General features: G+C 45.8%; 1 protein-coding gene across 1 annotated transcript in view; it reads left to right on the top strand.

Moving 5' to 3' along the window:
* Positions 1 to 22,231, top strand: part of LOC147749094 (retinol dehydrogenase 7-like) — a 420,558-nt gene extending 398,327 nt beyond the window's left edge. Inside the window, exons 5-7 of the mRNA XM_086966095.1 lie at positions 6,452 to 6,710; positions 13,909 to 14,072; positions 20,809 to 22,231. Coding sequence (XP_086822221.1) covers positions 6,452 to 6,710; positions 13,909 to 14,072; positions 20,809 to 21,020 — 635 coding nt within the window. The 3' untranslated portion in view covers positions 21,021 to 22,231. The remainder of the gene's footprint in view (positions 1 to 6,451; positions 6,711 to 13,908; positions 14,073 to 20,808) is intronic.
* The last annotated feature ends 1,109 nt before the right edge of the window (positions 22,232 to 23,340 follow it).

Here is a 23,340-nt window from a genome sequence, read left to right as displayed (position 1 = left end):
CAGAATCTAGGCAAGTAAATTACAAATTCATCTGCACGAAATGGAAAATAACTTGCCCACCAGAGTGGATGAAGGAGTAACATTAACGTTAGGAAGGGAGAGGGGACAGCTACAGCGTCCATAAACTCTGCAGAACCACAGCTAACCTTGCAAGAAGGTTAAACTCCCATTGACCATTACCCTAACTGTCCTCCCTGGCCCTGCCCTCTCGAAAACTAGACTATCCCATTCCCATATCATCCCAACCCGTCCCCGACTGCACCACCTGCCCGAATTACCTCAAGGAAATGCTGATGGCAATTACTCACCAATATCCCCCCACCCATCCCCCTACTCCACCAGCTCCCTCCCTCCAGGTACCCTCATTGACATACCTAGCACAAGAAAACCTGGAACTGAATAAAGATAAAACAAAAGTGCTCCGGCTTGTGGAGGGGAAGAAACTTAATTTCAGATGGTCAATCAACAACTCAGTCCTCGAAGAGCAGGTCTCATATAAATACCTGGGGATGACCATTGAGCAGGGCAACACAAAAAAAGCACATTCTGGTACTAAGAGGGATGGCGCAATCATTAATTTACGCATACAGGCAACTGCAAAAAACAGTGGGCGGCCCAAATTACACGCACTTACTTAAAGTAATGGCCGCAAAAACTATCCCCACTTTATCATACGGATTAACTGCATGGCTAGGAGGGGATTCAACAATTTTAAACAATTTACAAAATAAAATATACAAGGAAGTCTTCAATTTGCCACACTCAGCTGCGCCAGCCCAAGTTCGTTTAGAATTTGGCTTACAGAACCAAGAAATTTGGTCAATGTCCATGTTCGCAAAGTTGTGTCACAAGCTCCGCAAAGTTGTGTCACAAGCTCCGCTCTGCCCCAAGTGAAGCAATGGACAACATCTGCTGGTAGGAAATAAACCATCAGGAAGTCCAGCCAAACACAACTCAATGGGGAAAATATCTTAGTCTAGCTTAACCACACTGACTGCACGAAGTATGGAGAAAAAAAAATCGACCACGTACATTTCTGCAAAGTAGTAAATGGACTAGCAAAAAAGGCTTCCTTGCTAAAAGATAAAACAACCTTAACTAAACGACGAAATGCTTGGACAATAGTTAACTCCTATATCAACCAAAAACCGCAAGGCTATCTAGCTTCGCACTACAGTCAACATCTCAAAAAAGCTTTTATAGCGTACCGAATGGGCATGCATCTATCAAAAGATTTAATGCCCTCTTGGAAACAACAAACCGAAAATTTCAACTTCAGATTATGCGGATACCAGAAGGAAACATTGACACACTTATTATGTACGTGTCCGGCCTTATTGGCTCTAAGAAGAAGGCATCTACGGGGAATTGTTATCACACTAAAGATCCGCACTTGCAGACAAGCGATGATAAGCTGGCTAGGAGTTGCCTCATCCATTCTGTCATGCCGGTGAGGAACATTTATGACCAAGGCAACAAAACTGCTACAGGAAACTGAACAGACAAAGGCACTTACCACCTAGTGCACACAGTGGCCAGGGAAAGAAGAACATGGTGGTAGAAACGACCTTTAGCGAAAATCTCGCCCCAGATACACACACTGTGTTTTAGCGAAAGAAACACGTCCAGAGAGGTCCTTTTTGGGTCAGAACATTTTGACTTTTTATTGTTAAGAATACATGTCATTTTATTTTTCATCTTAATCTCTCTCTTCTTCTTTTCTGTTTTTATCCATTCGAATATTGTAAAGATTTTTATTAATCAAACAATAAAATATTGATGATAGACGTCATTGACATACCGCATTTGTTAACACGTTAATTGTAATGCCACCACTGAGATTATTTTGAGTCCTCGGTAATGCTTACGCAACGATGGTCGTAAAGTTTTGCATTTATTTGTTTCAAGGGCATAGGTTTGTAGATAGGAGAGTCTTCAAAATGATAATTAGAGCAGCTAAAGTTCAGTTATTTCACTCAAATCCAGAGCTTGTAAGTGTACTTAAAATGAATGTCAGGATAAGTTAATGTATAAATGTATGTACGATACGAGATCGGAAAAAATGAAAATGACAAGTTATTGGATATACATGTCCTAATAATTTGGAGTACAGTGTATTGCTGCGGGTTTTAATTTTGGAACATGAAAGTCTTGGAGAGTTAGCCGCCCCCTCTTTCGAGGCCGTCACATTGCATTTTTGAGTTACCGGAGATGGTGCAGTCCTGCGTACCGAATGGATAGATACATTAGTCATGTGCTGATTAGGTGGGCGTAGTGTGCGTAGTGGGGCTATGCGAAGTTTCGTGAAGTGGGGACGACGCTACGCCCACCCATACACTTCGTATAGCCCCACTACGCATCGCCCGCCTCCCTCCCGCCCTCTTCTACATGCCTAATTTAATTTAAAATAGAGTTAAAGTAAATTAAAAAGGACTTACCTAATATGCGGCGTCCCGGGGCTCCCTCTTCTGCTGACGCGCCGACTTTTTCCAGCCAAATGCGCATGCGCGGGCGCCTACGAAATGAGGCATCATGTATGAGGATAATTCAAGGAGACTGTAAAAAACTGGAAGGCTGCGCATATAGGAGAAAGAAAGTCTGGTTGAATGGGAGAAGACTACAGACTGTATGGGAGTAAGGAAGGTAGGTTGTATGGGATAATGTATGATAGAGTGCATGTGTTAAAGGGGGATACAGTGTATGCAAAATAAAATATTTGTATGGAAGACAAATAGACTAATGGAGAAAGGAGAGCAGATTTTGGGAGAAGTTATGACAGAAGGCACAACCTAAAAACTGTTTATGGGAGAACAGAAGGCAGAGACTAAGGGGAAAGTTACTGCATGGAATAAAGGATGAGAGACCATGAAAGAAGCAACAGTAGACCTTAAGACAGAACAAAAGGCAGTGTGTATTGGGAACAGGAAGCTAGCATTCATATGACTGCACCTTGGGGTTCAGCCAACTTTAGACCAGACTCCTCCCTGTTTCAGTTCAACTGAAGGAGAAGAGTGCAGGTATGTGTAATGGCAAATGAGACGATGATGCACATTCTCTGCATCAGTCCGGCGCTAGAAGCCGAAAGAAGGAAACTACTGAGGGGCAGTGGCGGTGCGTCCATTAAGGGCGCTGGGGCGTTGCCCCCCAAGCCGCCCGCACCGCAGCTCCCTCGGCGTCTCTGAAATAAGTAAACTGACTCAGTTTACTCAAGTTCACGGATGCCGAGGGAGAACTGTCTGACAATCATGTTAGTCAGCATGAACTCGGACCGCTCACCCCCTTCAGAGTCTGAAGGGGGTGGGCGGTCCGGCGTCATGCTGCTGAGTGAGTGACATGCAGCAGACCAGGGGTGGCGCAGAGCCCACAGCAGGCAACAGTGTGCATGCTGGGTGAAGGTTGGCAAATTATTCCGCCGTGCCGAGTCATGCGCACTACTGCCTGCTGTGGCTGGCGCATGCCCATTAGGAGAGTGAGGGTTGAGCAAAGGCTCAAACCTCGGCCTCCTAATGGGCAGGCGGGCGGTGAGTCACCCCGCTCTAAGCCAATGCTGGCGCTGCTGGAGCAGCGTCAGAATTGGCTTAGAGGGGTTGCCAGCCAGTGCTGTTCCTTAGAAGAGGCACCAAAGGGACCCGGCCGAGAAGCAGAGAGGCGCGCGGGGACCTGGTCTGGTAAGCTTTGTTTTTTAAATTGTTATTGAGGCTGCTTAGTGTCTTAGTTTTGGCCAATCTGATTGTCTTGGCTGGGATAACGGGCATGGGAGCTTCTGATGGTTCTGATAGGAATAGCAATCGCTTGTTACATGTTATCTAATAGAGTTCAAAGTGTAAACACAAAAAAAATAGATTCAAATAGTCCCAAATGTTGATTCACTATTTTACTCTGAAATCTTGCTCTCAGATCCAGGGAACTCGTTTTTGTATTTTCTTCTCTTAGTGTTCCCATCAATTTCACTTTGCACGTTTTACACAGTGAGGAATCAGAGGTTGTTTGAAACGCAGTCGTGCGAGGTGTGACCAAGCACTCATCGCAGGCCCTCACTGCGAAGGTTCAGCAACATGTGCGTCACCCCCTTTCTAACCTCCCCCTCCACTTCCCACACCAACACCCCACCATGACTGCGGGGCCTCCAACACTGGGGAATAGGGCCCCATGTATTCTTTTTCACTGAAATGTAAGTGGGGGCACGGGGTGCTGTCTCTGTAAAGCTTTCGCTAATTTAAACATAAAAAGGTTGTCTAACCCTTAAAAAAAACCTTGAAACTTCGTATTCACATGCGCATTTTTCAAATGTGCCTCGAAGAAAATTACTGCATTCTTAACCGGCAAACCTGAATAGACCATTAAATGCCAGTTTTCTCCAAAGTCACAACCTGCGAGTACGGTCACAAGAAGCGCATTATCTCAAAAGTAGCTTGGCTGCTGGATAAACTCAGGTGCGACAAAATTATGTCAGTGCCTGTTGCTAATATGGACAGGGAGTTAAAATAAAAGCGTAAAAGGAGAGAGAGAGGGAAAGGAAGAGTGGGAAGAAGTAGCCACAGATCTAGAAATGGAAAGGGCAGGAGCAAAGGGGAGTGCAAAGAGTGACAATGAAAGCAGGGGGACAGGGGGTGTAGAAGAGAGAGGTTCACAGAGAGGAGGGATAGACAGAGGGGAGTGCAACGAGTGACAATAAAAGGAGAGTGACGGATGGAGATGAGAGCGAAGTTCACAGAGAGGAGAAAGGGACAGAGGGGAGGGGGGAACGTGTGTCAATGAGAGGGGGTGACAGAGATGCAGAGGAGGGAGATTTGCAGGAAGGGACAAAGGGAAGTGGAAAGAGGTACAGCAAGGAGAGTCACACGGATGGAGATAACGAGCGTGTGATGAGGTTCATAAGGGCCAAATGAGAGTGGAAACAATGGCAATGAGAGGCGAGTGACAGAGATGGAGGTCAGAGAGAGAGGTTCCCAGAAAGGAGGCAAGGGCAAACTGGAGTGGAATTGTGACAGCAAGGTGAGAGTGACACGGATGGAAATTGAGATGGTAGATGGAAAGTGACACGGATGGAGATGAAGAGCATGAGATGAGATTCATAAGGGCCAAATGAGAGTGGAAAGAGTGGCAATGAGAGGAGAGTAACATAGAGAAAGGTTCACAGAGAGGAGGGGGATGGCAAAGGTGAGTGGAAAGAGTGACAGCAAGGAGAGAGTGAAAGGATGAACATGAAAGAGGGTGCAATTCAGGCAGAGCTGTATGGGGGAAAACAGGAGGTAGAAAGAGTGTTGGGGAGACCTAAATGTGAGGGGGAAGTGCAGAGGGCAGCTGAGGAGAGGGTGGTAGAGATGGTGAAGGGTGTGAGACACAAAAACACCGAAACACAGAAATGAGTGGGAGGCAGAAAAAGGAAGGTGGTCATTTTTTAACACAGAAAGAAACTCGACTTGCTGGGACAAACACTCAGTATTTCCTCATCCTGCCCAGCGCGTCTCCTGGAAGCTCCTAGAAAGGGGAAGGTGTGACCAGGGGTGCTTGTGAGGTGGCACCGAGCCTTGTATGTCTGGCTGAGGGTTTGTCTTTGTCACTTTGTGAGTAAATCGAGTATTTCACGTCTGCTTGCAGCTGCAGCAGTCTCTGTATACTTTTTTGTGTACAGGTCTTTAAGCCTAAACAAATGTTTGTGACTCGAGCTTTATGTGAGTACGTAATAGTGCTTAAGTGTGTGTTTGTACATGTGTTGGGGTGAAGTTGATGGATATAAGGATGTTGTTACAGATCCTGTCATAACACTTTCGCAAGTGCTTTATCAACCTTCCTGCTTCCTCAAATTTGCTTGAAAATGCACCATTTATCCACTTTTTTTTCAAAATTTTCTAGGGGGAGAACCCCCCTAGGTTGTTAAGGCTCGCTCGCTACGCTCGCTCGCCTCAGTGCAGTACCACAATAACTTTACGCCTCACCACTTTCAAATTTCACCAGCCACCACTGCTGAGGGGGACCTTTATTCCAGCAGTAATAAGAACTTCCAGACAAACTCTCACCCAGGGCTTCAACCCAGTCCACACCCAACTGAACACACGGGTCGTCAAATCTGTACATCTATTTCAGGCAACCCATAAAGGCTTTTAATGGTGAAAATAAGTCATGTAATTATGTAATTGCTGGCTCCCCATTCCATATTGGCTCTGGATTCACAGGAACACGGACATCCATCAACACACAACCATTATACCTGCTGTTTGGTAGTATAGTAAATGAAAACTCTGAAATTAACTAGTTATTGAAATTTGCAAGTTTTTTAAAATACACAGACTTGTAACCCTAGAACACGCCATTGACCATATAATGTAAACATTCCTTTTAATTTACTATGTTTGTTGTTTTAATGAGTAACTTTTATGTGAAATGATTTTAATTAACTAAGCACCTTACTAATAAACTTGAACTTGAGCACTTAACTTCTCTCTCCCAGGTCTCTGGGGACTGGTGAACAATGCCGGAGTTAGTTTCCCCATGGCTCCCAATGAGTGGCTGACCAAAGAGGACTACATAAAGGTAATTGACGTGAACTTGCTGGGCATGATCGACGTGACCCTGAATCTGCTACCACTCGTGAGGCAGGCCAAGGGCAGAATCACCAACGTGAGCAGCAGTTTGGGCAGGATAGCAATCTTTGGTGGAGGGTACAGCCCTTCCAAATATGGAGTGGAGGCCTTCTCAGACAGCCTCAGGTAAGCAAGAGAAGGGCTGGCTCAGAGCCCACCCCCCAAGTAATTGTTGACATTGGCTTCAATCCCTACTCTCTCACGCCGGTAGCCACAACAGGTGTATTTTTGCATGTCAGACAATTGTTTTGATATATTTTTCTGCAATAGATCAATATTGTGGCAGGCTAAATAGGGATGTGTTTAGATACAGACATAGTTCTATTGAACGCTAAAAACAGGTAGTATTGCTGTAGGTGAGCTGTAGGCCTCTTTCAAAAGGACAACATATAAATCCACAGAATCTAAATTTGCCGCTTTTAAAGTCCTGCATTCTTCCTCCTGTTACCCTCTTTGAGGTTGTTCACAATGTAGCAGTGGTGTCCAAACTTTCCTGTATAAGAGCTACTTATGCTCAATGAAAATCATGTCGGGCATCTAATATTATTGGTGTTAAAATAATTACAACATTGGACAAAATTACATTTGGGGCCACAGGATGCAAGATTACCAGTAACAATAACCTCAGTGCATCAGGCACGGTTGCCAACAGTAGGGTTAAAAAAAAGTCTTTATCAATTTGTAATATCGCCACATGGGCAATACATCAAAGCCACAGTTGCAATTCCCCTGGCTCAAGGTGATAATATGATCAATAAGTCTCCAAATCGCAGCATGATTCAACACTTAAATATCATATTTTAATATTATAATTCAACCATTATAACCAAACATCAACATTCTGAAAATACACACATTTTCATTTCGAATACACGCTTTTCAGTACATGGTGTACGTATTTTATTTCAACCAAGTAAAAGTTTCCATATAATTGGGCTGGACGGCGCTCAGAGGGCTACTTACCAGTAACTCACAAGTTAATAGTTAGAGAAGCCTGCAATCCAGCATCTTTGTCAGCTCAATAAAGTCTGCCCAGCAGCAATCTTGGATTAAAACCGTGCAATGCATATGACTTCACAGCAGCCATCTTGTATTTGAGCACAGAGGCTAGATGACGTCTGGTGTTTCATATCTGCCATTGCTATACATGTTCCCATGTAATTTAGAAAACAAAAATCACAGACGCTCTTGGGAGTTCGCTAATCTTTCCTGAGAAGGCTTTTAATTGAGGTGCAGGAGCTTGAGGAACCAACTGCCTTTCATGACAGAGAACTAGCTGCGTTTCAGACTGCAGACAGACGTTAATCCTTTAACATTTTGAAGTCAATCAGCATGGCGTGGTTACATCCCTAAACACATACACACACTTTAACAAGTATTGGCAAAGCGAATAGGTCTTGCCTTTGGACCTATTAGCTTTAACAATGGTTGTTAGCAATGATGTACATCATTCCGGATGCTGTGCAGCATGGCTAAATAAGAGGAAACAAAATCTATGATGCACCTTATGATGGGTAGAATGGTGGAAGAAACATGATATGGGGGAGAAGTACACAATACGGAGCACGGCGGAGGGGGTAAGCAAAGTCCATAACGGAGATAGCTTGAAAATAAATGCACTCTCGTGGAGTGCTAAATAAACAAGCATTTACAATGCAACGGTTTCGCCTTTGTAAAAGTTAGAGCTATTGGCATTGTAAATGACAAATTTTGGTTTTGAAAACAGATAAATAAATGGCATTGTCATTTACAATGCCAAAAGCTTAATCTCTCACAAATGCGACACCTATTGCATTTGCACACACACACAGAGCACAAACACACACACAGAAATGGGGGGGACGAGGAGCAAAACCAAGGCCCAAGTGATTGGTTCTTTCTGAAATGATAGTGATGAGCTAAAACGATAGAACCGAAGAGCTCTATCACTTTAAACGTTGCATACTTACGGAACAAAATGTGAGCATATTACCGTAAACAATTACTGGTCATTGATGGTATTCCTTATAACGGCAGGCACTTTTAAAATAAAATAATCATCTGGGGATAGTTTCAAGTAAAGTCAGAATAAAAACAACAGATTCCACTAGCAGCCTCACAGCTCGGTTCACACGTGATCCTTTGTTCATGTGAATAACATCCGCACAGAAGAGGGCTACGTGATAATAATAATAAGTAATAAGGAGCACAAAAGGCAAAACATGAAAGTAAATAAAAATATAATCTGCTATTGTGTTGTATAATGAAAATATAAAAGTTTCACATTGGGTTTTTTGTATAAATTATTCTCAAAATTGAACTTTTGACAACAAAGCATATTGTCATTGTCAACCTAAAAATGCTGCTTGTGCTTTTAAATGGTCACTGAACTCCTCAGCCACTTGAAACAATCCATTATCACAGAATGCATAATGGAGGACTTGCCCCAGATCAGACAAGCAGACAAGTGAACAGTGATGTTTGAATACTCACAAGTGGTGGTGGTGCCTTGCTGGGTAATCCACGGTGACAGAAGTCCAGAGATCCCTTCAAATGTCCTCTGGCACCGAAGAGCGCAATCTGGGATGCGTTGGCCTGTGCAATGTACACTATGGCCACACTATGAAAAAAGTCTGTGCCCTCCCATGTCCCTTTTCTGCGTACTCTAATTACTCTTTAATTGCCTTTTCCAACGAAGCCCTGTCCTTATGTGTCCTAGTAATTTGCCTTTTACAACGAAGTCCTGCCCTTATCTGTCCTCGTAATTCCAGTCTTGACCAACCTCCCAGTCCTAATGCAAATATCCACGCTCAGTTATTAGCTCTATAACCAGGAATCTACATTTCCGTTTCCGCCAATATTTGTTAATTCTTAACTATGAGTTATCACCCCGGCTTTTTGTCACTCCCCTTCGCGACAGAAATAGCACCCGCTAGTTATTATTCCAGTTTTTCTATATTTCTCCCTGCCTACCATACTAACATCTCTATCCTCTTGCCACCCAGCTATTAACGCCTGCCATTATGTTCTATTAACGCCCCGTCTCCCATGACCCTCCCTTGCATCTAACGTATCTCCAGATGTTTACAGCCACTCTCCTATGAGTCAATAACCCTCTATATTTTTTCTTTCTAATAATCTACCACCAATAAATCACTTTTTCACTCGTTTCTCCTTATCCCTCTGCCCCTCCGCTGGGACCTCAAACTTCTCTTTCCTCTTACAGATGCTTTATTAATGCTTCGCCTGTTCGTAAATTCCACCTTTCAGTGCTTACGCCCTTAAGTTGGTCCTCCTCTTCTTTAACTGGGGATAACCGTTCTCGTTACTTATCAATGCCCCTCCTTTGGTCCTCTCCCTGAATGTTAACGTCCCTTCAGTCTTGTGGCCCCGCCCTCCCCTCCCTAAAGCCTACTTAGATGGTCCCGCTTCTGTGCCTCGGCGCGTGCTCAAAACCCCCATAGCGCCGCGCGTTCCAGCCAGTGAGGTCACAATGCTCCTGCCACGCGCTGTTGTACTGCCACCGAGACGTCACAGGACCGCATAGCTGCCAAGGTGTCAGATAGCCATGTGTGACATTTTCATAATTTCAGTGTAATTACGAGTGACATTTCAACGACTATGAGTGGCATTTTCTTGCACGCAAAATCAATCATTAAAGACAAGGGAAATACATAAATATCAGAAATTAAACCCATTTGAGCTACGAGAAACTCTAATAAGATCTTAAAACTGCTTCAAAGCACCAGAAAAGAAGGGCGCTGTTGGACCCCACTGTACCAAACAGGATGTAAGAGGTCATACTGCCTCCAAATGAGGCTCATCTTCCATAACGCCCCATCTAGTACACTGCCCACAAAAACAGGATAGAACCACATGCCTCATGCTCCCTCTGCATGGACTGATCAAACTGTGCTGAGAAACTCCAGCACGAACAAGCACAAACTCCTGTATCATGAGACCCTCAAAGCTACCTACTGACACAAATGTCACATTATAAGCAGGTTAAGGCCTTAATAAGTGACAACGAGGCCGCAAATTCTCCTCAGTCTGAACATTGACACTCCTCCCAGTAATAAGCACCTGTGTCTGACCAGGGCTGTAGTGGCCTCTGTGGATTATTGCCCTTATTAACTGCAGCAGTTCACAGGTATGTCCTCCTTAACTGGCCACTTACCAGTAGAGTTACACCTGGTTGTCTTTTCATTGGCATGAGGAATGTTCTATTGCTTTTGCAAAAGTTGTGAAAAGCCCCTAAAGCCTGTATTTTCTCTTCCGTAGTACATACTTAAGAAAACAAAAACAAGAACAAGAAAGCACTTTGCAGTGTTCTAGAGCTGCCGACTTAATTATCACTGGCTGCTAATTAAATTAAACAGGCAGAAAGGTGATCTATAAAAATGAATACACTTTATAAAGACAATTTTTATAGCGCTGTATATCTTGTTTGACCCTTTCCAAATCTTAAACTGAGGGGAACAAATGGCGGGTATTTCTTTATAAAAGGTGGGAATTCTACTTACCAGTCGTTTACTATGCTGCTTAGGCGAAAGTCGTGCGGTAGGCAGGGGCAGTATTGGAGGCTGTCTCTCACGGTCTTGGAGCTCAGGACAGTTCTGAATCCCCGCAAATCATGCATCCATCCAGTTAAAAGTTTACTGGCCTCAGTCAATGTTGCTGATGAGCTGCTTCAGGCAGTGGGTCTCTGGTGGGCTGAGGTAGAGGAGTAAGACTGCTGGCAAAGCTAAGTCCAGTCACTGTATGCTCAGTGACCCTGGCAGGACCAGACACATGTGTCTTGGCCCCCTGGTACCCTCGCAAATGGGCAGATTATGTTTTCTTGATCCGACGGGGGACTGTGAAGTGCACTCCCTCCAACATTTGGAGAGCTGGGCATGTGAAATGTGCTTTCATCCGGCAGGTTCTGGCGATTGCCAGAGCCTTAGCATGGAAGGTCAGGGGTCATCACACAGTATGCAAGAAATACAATAGGCATCCTCCTTCCTCAATGTCATATCCGATGTCAGGGAGTCCGTCACACGCTATGAACTAAAAAGCACATACTCAGATGGCACTGTTTCACTGACACTTTTGTCAAAGTCTGCCTGTTATTTTATGTGATAAAAGCCACACTCTGTCTGCAGACACGTGGCTGGTGCTAGCTTCAGAGCCAGGTGGTTCACTTTAAATGAAGATAAAATGTTGTTCGACCTTTCTAATTAAGCGCCTACTGACTACCGCTCCTGTCTGTCATTAGGCACCGAATATATTTCACAAATCATGTACTTCCTACACCATCTGGAGAGGTCGACGGTGTTCACAGTCTCTAAGACTGTTAGTAACTAGTGCAGCACTGCAGTCTTTGCGCGTTAAGCTAAATGTGCACGTCAAGTGTGTGTGGCTGTAAGTACGGGTAGTGCGTGGAAGCACGTTTGGAATTTAAAGCATTATCCTGTGGTGCGCTGGCAAATGATTTATTGTCCCTCACTCTAGAAACACTCACTTTTGCAGCGGCAACCAGTGAGAGAAGGTACACAGCTGCCTGGCTCGCCTCTCTCCTTGTGCCTGGGGACCTACTGCTCTGTGCAGCCCAGCTGAGCTGCCAACATACGACCTCTCCGGCCGCCGCATGGGAGTAATCAGGTAGCACCGGTGGGCCCGGCTGGGTCGGGTTCGTCATGGTGTCGGTCGCCCATTAACACAGCAGGATAATTGCGGGCAGCATAGCCACTAATCTTGAATTAAACTGCTACGCCCTCGCGCAACGGGAGGGCGGCAGCCCAAGGACTCATCGCACTTGCCTATATCTGTGAGTCTGATGGAAACTCACACTCCTAACCTCACTGCCTAAATGGCTCGGTACGAACCATTGCTATGCAGTGACTTGACCTCGGTGAAATGCGCTTCCTGCACAGGCAGCTGCACACTCTGACTCTCAAACTCACTGAGAGGGACCTATTCTGCGCCGACTGACGAGCACAATTCCTCGAGAGCCTGGCCCCGCCGCTTCTAACCGGGACCTCACTTCCTTTCTGTTAAGGAAGTGAGGTCACATCTCTCTCCCCCCTCCTCCTCGGCGCCACAACAGCCTGTAACGCAACGAGGGCAGGCCTCGCCGGGTCTCTCGTATAGGGCAGTCAATGTGACTTAGTGGGTGTGACAGCCGCGGCCTGCACCATCCGAAGAGGTCGACGGTGTTCACAGTCTCTCGACCGAAATGCCCTTCTGAAAGTAAACGAAGGACTACGGTACCGAAGGGCTCGTCTGAAGGTAAACGAAGGACTGAACTATGACAGAATTTCGTAAATGACAACGAAACAGAAGAGCTGCGAAGAAACGTTTCAGCCATGTTGGAAATAAATCTAACATGTATTTAAATCTACACTTCAAAGCAAACAACCACAACATAGAATAAAATAAGTGTCCTAGAAGAAAAAACTTATTTTTTAAATATATTTAGTAAATATAGCAGTCTACTAATTTCGATTAGACTTTGAATATCGATATGTATTTACAAACCAAAAGCAAAACATCATATTTAAATTAAGTCAAATGAGCAAAAAGTGGTATATATCCTAGTAAAATAATAAATAACGAACACACGGAAAGAGCCTGTGCTCTCCCCTTCCCATTGGCTGGAAAGTAAAATTCCAGCCAATGGGAAGAGGAGAGGGCGGGACTTAAAAAAAGACCCAGAAACGCCCCCGAATCGCGTCCAGGCGGGCCCTGAACTGAGTGACGCTCCTCTCCTCCAATGGCTGGCCAGCATTTACGAGGCCAGCCAATGAAGAAGAGGGGCGTGTTCAGGCCCCCATACTAGACACATAAGATTTCGGCTCCGCTCACTGCTTACGCAGTGCGACGGTAGCCGAAACCTAAAAACAAGTAGTGCTTGAAAAGTACGAAGTGGAAGAAACAAGTAATGAGGTCATGCTCCAGGGAAGTGAGGACAAGCCAAGAAGAGGAAAAAAAGCTCACACAAGATAATGAATAAAAGGCAAGTAAAGGAGAGAGACAATAAAGCAAACTAATGGTAAGCATCTAAGTGCACTATAGGCGCACAGCAGGTCATTTCTCAAACAGGCAGCTTGCTCTATCTGGTGGGCGAGACTTAAGGGCCAACTTGTGACTTAAGTCTCCTACGCAGAACAATGCATTTAGAGTTCAGACCTTATTGAGATTTTAAAGTCCGAGTTCTGGCACCACATGTAGTCAGGTGATGTTACACCTTGATATCAGATTTCTGTGGTGCAGTGTTATGCTTGGAGCTATTCATGTTCTTGAGATGCCTTGCTTTTCACAAGCGTTGATTACCCATTTCTGTGGGCTCGCTTTCTTTCCTTAGACGTGATCTTCACGCTTATGGAGTAAAAGTCTCGATTGTGGAACCCGGCGCTTTCAAAACAGGTATTGTAACCAGGCCAGTTGTAGAGAAAGGTTTAGAGGACGCATGGGGCTGCATGCCAAAGGACGTCAAGGAGACCTACGGAGAGCAGTACTTCAACGCCTGTGAGTTCACCTCGTGTCTGCCTTGGAGAGGGCTGTAGGACATCCAAAGAGACTTTCTCATAAAAACATTAATATTAATGTATCCGTTAATGTAAAGTGTGTTAGAGCTACCATTTAAAATCAATAATTACAATACAGTATCTTAACAAAACATTATTATTTTTGCTTTAGCTAAGAATACCAAGGTTACTGCAATGGGATAAAGTATCGGCTTAAGTACAGGAAGACTGGACAGCAGAGTTTGTGCTATTTGGTAGATTCCTGTATAAGTGCTGCAGATTAGAATAAAAAAGCTAGATGGATTTGCAGATTTTATCTTGTAACGTAATTGCATGTAATTTATGAATTGCAGGTTTTTTGGGTAGACCTAGCCATTTGAGTAGGCAAACACGTGCTTCAGATGAGATGATGCATAAACAATCAGTGAAAAGAAGTGTAGTTATATGTATTGAAAATATTCTTGGCATTCATAACGGAAAGTTTCAATTCTATAAAGGTCACAGAGGTGGGGATTAAGCTCTTCTTTGTTCATTTTTTTTAACAGCAGCTACATCAACTATATAACAACAAACATGTAATTTTCCATAAGCCATAGGGAAAGGTAGAAGTCCATCAACCAATCAGGAACCAGGATATCTATTCATATGCTCCTGTCAGCTGTTTTTTCCCCTCTTTCTTCCTGCGACCAAAGCTGGCAGTGGAAAACCTCTGTCCTGTTTGGAAGACTCCGATCCAGTAAGAAAACTAGCAGATCAGCTTTTAGTCACCATGGTAACTCATAGGCAAACAAAACTGCTTGACCAGTATTAATACAGCGCATTAGAATAGACAGACTAATCCCCCAATTAGGACTTGTTCTCATGATTAATTTCAAACATAACGTGAGGTTGAGTTCTTACTCCCAAATAAACCTATCCTTTGTCTCCAGGTGGGCGACGATCAGACAGACGATCAGACAGCAATGAGTAGGCTAATGCACCGCCTATTTATGAAAATGTTCCTTCTATGCTAGGCTAGGAGGCGGGGATTATGCTAGTTTAAAGCGTGTCTACCACTACAGCCGCAATGGAGGGAACTCGCGTGAAGTAGAACCTTTGGAAGATCGAGTCTGAGGATCAGTCCGCTGCATTCAGAATATCTTCCAACTGAGCTCCAAGAGCGAAAGCTTTTGATGCCTTAACTCTTCTGGTAAAATGCGCTCTGAACATTTTAGTTTTGATGCCAACCTCTTGCATGGTCCATCGATTTCACAATGCAGTGGTTGGGGAAGAGACTGCTTTGTACTGTTTTCGAAGGGCAATGAGCAACTGCTGCTCCCCGTGGGGGCTGAGCTCCTTGGTCAAGGCCCCCCATGTCTTGATACCACAAACCACACATAGTTTCAAAGAGCCTGCAAAGGCCGGGTATGAGTTAAACTTCCTAGATCCAGAATTGTGGAAGGTGACCCCATAAATGTAATGTAAACATCCTACCAGTAATGTCCAGGGCCCGACATCAGAGACCTGTCTGCAGGACACCAGGCACAGCAAGATCCCCAGTTTCACCGACAACTGCTTTCGAGAAAAGTATTTATTGCCAGGTAAGGAACAAGTTCAGGACATAATTGACATCCCATAGGACAGAATATCTTGGCTCCGGAGAAAGGGACAATTGGATACCTCTGAGAAGTTTCCCGACAAGGAGATGTTACCCCACAGGAAGGCCTCCTACATGGGCATGACCCGAGGAGATCCCTGACCGAAAGGTGTTGACCCATCTATTGGCCAGTTCTTTTGCCGCTAATGAGGCTAGGAATTTCAAGATATTGACAACATCAGTCCCCACTGGATCCAGGTCCTGCAGTGGACACCAACCCAATTATCAAGATAATGCCGATTGGTAAAGTTTGCTCATACCGTCTGAGGAGATCTGCAGCACTTTTCGAAAGTCCCAGGACTTGCCATTGAGACCTGTAATCCTTCACGACATAAGCTGGAGGGTTCTATTTATTGTCAAACAGTGGGATTCAGGGATAGATCCCTGAGGAAATACTGACATTGTGGCAAATTGATTGGAAAATCATAAGAAAATTCCATCAGAACGGGAAAACAAACTTGCAACAGGCACATAGGGATACCCACCACCAGCTATACCTGATGTCTGCGAGTCTGCGCAATGAGTCTCTTTATCATCAACCAATCCTGAAGAAAGGCATTGGTCTATACCGTGTTGGGATTCGGTTTCCAACTGACGTATCAGGGAAGTTGATGGTCCAGGCCAGACGCAAAGAGGTCTATCGTGAATGGGCCCTAGTGGTCCGAGAGGGAATGAAACCGGTGCCAAAGGCTTATGTCCCTGACGTGTCATGATTGCCAATCTGTGACCTGGTTGGACGTGCCTAGAAGGTACTCCGCTATCACTGAAATATGGTGGTTGAGGTAATATTCCCAGAAACCGTTGGCCAGATCTGCGAGAGCTCTGAACCTTGTGCCCCCAGATGGTTAATGCAATGGACTGCCGCTATATTGTCCCTTTGTAGGAGAAGACAACACTGCACGTGTTCCCTGGCGCAGCCCTACATTGTGAAAGAAGCCACCATCAGTTTGAGACAATTAATGTGCAGGGATTGCTGTGCAGGGAACCATCCACCTCTGGTGGTGAACACCACACAGCACGTGCCCCAAACAGTGCCTCTGGTGCTGTAATCTATCACCAGATCCAGCTGGGATCCAAAGATTGCACATCAATTCCAGGCATCCATATGTCTGAGCCACCATTGTTGTTGCTCCTAGGCCTCGCCGAGAGGGGAATGTGCTGGGAGTACATCAGACGATGGCGCACGTGAGTTGCCTTTAAGGGTTGCAGGGCCCAGAAGTGTAGGGGCCTGGGGAAATGACCTGAATGGAGGATGACAAGAGGCGGACTACACTGGCTATCTGCTGGAGGGTGATGGAGGGTTTGTACAGAGTTCCGCTTACCTGGTGTCATATCTTGGCCAACTTCCTGGATGGAAGACTAAGGGTTGTTTCCACTGAGTTGATCACAAAACCCAGGAAGGCAAGGGTCTAGGAAGGTCTCAGGGCAGATTTCTCATGATTGATAATGAATCCCAGGGACTGGAGGAGAGCTATGTTGTTTTCCCAGATGCAGTGATAATGTGTGTGTACATTGATCTCTGAGAAGCATGTTGTCCAGGTACACAATCATGCTATCTCATAGGCCCTTGGATGTTCGACCACGGGTTTGAGGACCTTGGTGAAACATCAAGGAGCGGAGCATAGGCCAAAGGAGAGGGAGTTGAATTCAAAGACCTGACCGTGCCTTTGAAAGTGTAGGAATCGACGATGCGGCAGGAATATTGGGATCGTCAGATAAGCATCCTTGAGATTCACACACACCAGCTAATCTTTGGGTCTTAGGAGGTCCCAGAGGAGATAAATGCCCTCCATCTGGCAATGGCAAAAGACCAGCCATTCGTTGAGTTCCCGGAGGTTGATCACCAGGCTCTGAACCCCTCCCGCTTTTCCACTACGAATAAATTGCTGAGGAAGCTCGAGGGGTGATGCGTGGACAGCGAGATGGCTCTCTTGGAAAGGAGTTTCTGAATCTCTAACTGGAAAAGGGTAGATTATGTCTCCGAGAAGCGGAGGGGTCAAGGCGAGAAATGTTGGAAGGGGGACCCATGGAGTTTTATATGGAAACCCTGAATGGTCTGTAGAACCCAGACATTGGATGTTAGAGTTTTCCAGGTATGGATGAAATCTGCCAGATGGACCCCCCTGTGAAAAATGATAGTTACACTCACCATGTGTGTTGGCGGAAGAACCTACTCCTCATGAACCACCTCGAGATCCTCTTGGTGGGGTAGAAACCCCTGAAGCGGGAGGCGTCTTGCCAGTGACTCCACCTGGAGGTCTGTGACATCTATTTGAGGCTTGAGACTGGAAGTGCCCAGCGGAGGACCTCCTGCCACAGCCGGCCCCCGTTAAAACCCAAGGGGTGAAAATGCGCTTTACTGAAGACTGGGCTTTCTCTAGAGAGATGAAGGTTGATACAAACTTGCTGAGCTCCTTGATGAAAGGTTCACCAAGGAGCCCGCCCTGCACAATCTGCACTGCTTCCGAGGTTGCCAGATCCCCTAGTCTCTGGACTATTTTAATCAGGAGCGATCTGTGCCTCTTGGGAGGGATGGCATAGTTTGCGTTGGCCACGAAAATAATGGCACTCTGGGTCCAGCCAGAAAATATCTTCAGGTAAATGAGTGCACCGTGTTGAGTATTTTGTCAATGGCCTTGTCATGTCCAGGAGCTTATCCTGGCATGACCGCCAGGAGTGGTCAATGCCCTTCTTTGGGTCCCCGATGTACTTGGCCAGAAATGTGGTCATTCTAGGGTTAATTTCTGGTGTTATGGCCACCATACCATCCAATGAGGGGCAGGGCAGTTTGCCCTAAGTTGGTTGCATATCTCGGTCAAGGGGCATGCCCAGCCTTCTCACCATATACATGGCTACTTTATCAATGGGGGTCTATTTGAAGGACCCCCATTGTGCATCAGTTCCTCAGGGTCAAGCATGTCAGACTCTGCGCCGTGGGCCCCCTCCGTGGTGGGGTCCATCCCAGATGGGGGAGGCATTAACTGTCATGACCTGTCCTGGTCTGAGTCCCTATCGGACCCCGTGGTGGATCTGTTCAAGGCCGGGAGAGGGGAGGGGAGCTGATACGCACCTGGTGCGTGCAGGCCCTCTAGCTCATCTGGTATGGAGGAGATAGGAGAGTGGCCCAGGAGGGCCTTTTTAAGCCTGGTGAAAGCATCCAGGTCAACCCCAGGGGTCTGCTTGCATTTTCACGGGTTCTTGGGGTGTTTGGCATCAGGAAGACCTGGAGGTAGGGAGGCCGAAGACCCACTAGGTCTTCCCTCCGGGGGAAGGGTTGTTGGCACTTTTGCACCATTGCTAGGAGCTTCTTCTCCAAGCACGCCTCTGAGACTGCCTTGTGAATGGAGGCGTATACTGCTTCACAGAACATATCCGTTACTGGGAAGTAGAAGTTCTCCTCTTCAGCATATGAGTTCTCATATTCCTCCATTAGATAAATGTGAGTGTAGACACGTATAGAGGGCAATTAATAACTGGGGGGGCCAGAGAGGTAGTTAGGGTGGCAAAGCACTACAGTCACATGCACAGTATTGAAGGCTATGAGACTCTCAGGGCAACACACGCCCTTTGATATTCAATGGGCTGGTCAAATACCACCTAGGTCGGTGTTTGAGCGAGTGGAAAGCAGGCACCGCTGTTACATACAAGTACAGAGCCTGTAGGGCGTAAGGATTCCAGGTGGGTTGGGGCTCATTTTCTGAGTATACAACGCGGTCAGAGGTGCTCAGCTGTCACGCACAGGTAGTGGCAATGTGTGCTCCGATCTGCGGAGGTAGGGATCGGTGTTCACATAAGGAGACGAGAGGCACAAGGGGTGTGCTCCCTCTAGCCGCTGGGGGACTGCTGCGTGCCTGCTGTGCAGCATGTAGAAGGCTAAGGAATGCACTTAAGTGGCCGTGAAGGAGCGTTGGGGCATTTCTGCAGCTGCTGAAAATTAGCACTGTACTGTCTGCAGCAAATATCAGTAAAACCACCAACAACTAGTGTCTCTTCCTAACAAGTAAATACGTAATCCGATCACCCCGCTACAATAGTGCAGAAATCACCATCATGGCGGGACTTGGTGAGGAAATCTACAGGATGTAGAGGCAGGAACCTAACAGAGAGTAAATCTTGCTGTCACTACTGAGCGAGACGGAGCGGAAACCACGGGCAGAAGTGGTGGGGGGAGGGGATCGGAGCACACGGGGAGGGAGGGATGGGAATTTAACCACACTGGAGGTCAGGCGGAATAACTGAAAACATCCATCAACACGCGGTGCAGAAAGGGAACCCACAGTGGCATTAAAAAACTAGTGGTGCACGCGTACCACAGAGGAGCAGGGGAGGGAGCGCAGCAGCGAGGCGAACGCGTGCTGCTGCACGTGCTAGCCACTGTCGGGAAGGGGCGGAGCAAAGGCGGGTCATGCGCCCGTCTTTGCCCAATCACGTGCCTGTTAAAAAAAAAAACACGCAAAAGCCGATGCCTGACGGCGAAAGCCTGATCACACGCACAAGCGTGTGGTCAGCTTTCAAAAACCCATAGAAAAGGGCTCTCGCTGTTCCAGCAGTGCTGTGCACCGCAACGCGGCGCGAGCCCTAAAACTGAACACTGAGGCAAAAAAAAAAGGACAGCGGTCCCAAAATATATATATCTAATGGCTGCTGGAGCAATGAAGAAAGAGGGGCAAAGAGAGCTGACAGGAGCATTTGAAGAGATATCCTGGCTCCTGATTGGGTAATAATGGACTTTTTCCTTTCCCTATGGCATGTCGAAAATTAAATGTTTGATGTTTGATTGTTGATATGGCTGCTGTTAAATAAAATGAAGAAAGAAGAGCATAATCCCAGCCTCTGGTCCTGACATAGTATTGCAGATGGTGAGACTTTAGAAAAAGATTAGCATAGATGTATTTTCAAGCTATGATAGAGGCAGGTATATTTGGATAGATAGAGCCTCAGGTAGATGGTTCCAAAGTCTTGAGGGAGCCATTTGAGTTCTCTCATAATAGGAGCTGCTTGATATTGTACAACAGAATAGCGGGGCATGTACAGAGCTGTATTGAATAAGTGCCATATGTGAGGATGTACTGGAGGCTCATCTTTAGTCTTCTCTTTACAGACCGCAAAAACTTTATTAACCTGGTGAACGCCGGCAGCTCCAACCTGCACCTTGTGGTGGACTCCTTGCAGCACTCTGTAATAGCTGTCTACCCCCGCACACGCTACTCCCCTGGATGGGACTGCAAGTTCGTCTGTCTCCCTCTTTCATACTTTCCGACCATCATCGCGGATTACTTGCTGGCCTGGTCCTCCCCTGTTCCTGGCCAGTGAGCTACCACATCTATTTGCTCTCCTTTAAAACATGGCTGTTACCAGGAACGCTTGTAACATCAGCATTCTAGATTGGATAACTGATGGATTATTTCCTCAATATAAGCACCTGCCTGCCACTCAACCAGCAGAGCAGAAACAAGCTTGGTTTATATTCCTAAAGTAAACAGCAGAAGACCAAAGGTAAATTCAAGTTTTTGGTGGTCTCTGGCAGCTATGCAGGACCAAGACACTCTTGAAAACACGAACTGTAAAATGCCAAAACGCTACAACCAGTACTTTTCTTCCAGCGGTTCCAGTCCATTGAATCACCTTCTATCGACTTGCAGGAAGAAGTACCTGAAATCTTTTCATTTTAAAAGGTCTCTTAAACCTGTGCTGTTCCTTTCTTTTTTCATTCTAAAGAATTTGGGAGGTATTTCATAATGGAATGTAGAGCTGCCTGATGATGGAGATTGCTGACTAGGAGAGATGTTTGCATTCTTACGCTTTACATTTCATCAACTGGTTTTCTCTTTATGCTTTTATACCACTTCCACCTTAAAGCATCCTGACTGCTATATGGTGCGGTGTCGAATATCATTGCAACAATAGCATTCTTTAAAATACACAATCCATTACAATTGGCGAATTTTGTAGACTAACATACTAAGATGTGCCTTCTGTAAAATGTAGTGCCTTTCTAACAATACATTCTGGGTAATACTTGAAGCTTCTGTTCTCTTATAGATTGAGATCTGAAGACTTACTTAAAAATCCTCAGTCTACAGCAAAATTTTTAACTTGATAAAATTAAAGCCCTTGCATATTTATACATATGAAATTCGGCGGTGTTCTGTTAAAACACTTTGGAGCTAGTTTCAAGGGACATTTGTGGTCTCCCGAGAGACCACATGACAACTAGGGAAGCAGAACTATTAGTCCGGGGAAATCAGGTTTGCAAAAAACGGAATTCCTAGTTTTTTATTCCTAGTTTTGTTTGTCTTGAGTAGTGTCTTCCGGACAGCACTTCTCATAATGTAAAATTACAACGTTTCACTCTTTTGCAGAATACTTGGTGAATTAGAATAAAGGCTTGTGGGAAGGTCATGTAATAAAAAATGATGTAGGATTGAAAAGTGCCATATCGCCGAATGCAATAAACAGTGATGAAATGTACATTGTCGAAAATATATAGACTCTTTGAATCTTTGTATGATCCAGTAAAAGAGAGCCAGGTCCACTGAGGCTAGTTTCATCACTCTTGGGTTGAGGACTAATGAGGACTAAAGGAGACCCACAATACCCACACTCCCCTGTTGCCTCCAGTCCCACCCACACACCAGCACTGCTACAAGAAGGATCTTCTGTTCTGATCCCGCTGCACGGGATGCTTTGATTCTCATCGGGTGATGCTTAGTCTGGACCAGGAGGAGGGACTGAGGTCCATTGAGGGATTGCTTATTTGGCACACGAAGGTGGAGGACTGCAGGAGGCCCACAATGCATTTGGCCCATGCAGCCGCCAACCCTGCGCACGTGCCAGCACTGATACAAGAGCGATCTTATGATTCCACGCGGGACGGTCAAGGATGGGACCATCTGCAGCTGCTCGAGTGCTGGAAGAGACTCGACTAGGCTCCGTCTCTTTATTATTATTATTAAAGGGGTTTGTAAAGCGCCTGGTGACGCCTCCCGGCGTGCCCCCGCGCTGTGGAGAAAGAGTCAAGGGAGAAGGTGAGGGAGGGGCAAACTAAAGGGCGAATAGGTATGTTTTCAGCAGTTTTCTAAAAGAGGACTCATTATTCGCTAGTCTAATGTTGGTGGGAAGGGTATTCCAATTGTTGGCTGCTAGTGAACGAAAAGAGCGGCCTCCCATTCTAGCTTTTTTTATGCGCGGAGTCTTGAGCAGACCCATTCCCATGGAACAAAGGGATCTATTGGGCTCGTAGGGCATGGCTAGATCAGACAGGTAGGAAGGGGCTTTCTGAGAAATGATCCTATAGCACCAGAGCAGTGCCTTAAATAGGATTCTCTTCCTAATTGGCAACCAGTGAAGGGTAGCCAAGGTGGGTTTGGAGGGTGCTCTTCTGGGAAGTCTCAGAACTAATCGTGCAGCTGAGTTTTGTAAGACCTGCAGTCTTCTGATGTTCTTATCGGAGGTACCCAGCAGGAGCACGTTGCCGTAATCTATACGGGAGGTTATTAGTGCCTGAGTCCTGGTACGCCTGAACTCTAGAGGGAGAAGATCCAGGGTATGATTAAGAGTTTTCATGACTCCAAAGCACTTCCCTACAATTTTATTAACATGGCTATCATACGAGAGTTTATTGTCAATCCAG

Source organism: Lissotriton vulgaris, chromosome 1_1 (genome assembly GCF_964263255.1).
Source record: "Lissotriton vulgaris chromosome 1_1, aLisVul1.2, whole genome shotgun sequence".
NCBI classification, from domain to species: domain Eukaryota; kingdom Metazoa; phylum Chordata; class Amphibia; order Caudata; family Salamandridae; genus Lissotriton; species Lissotriton vulgaris.
The sequence above is the reverse complement of the archived record's forward strand: the minus strand, read 5'-3'. Positions and strand labels throughout refer to the sequence as shown.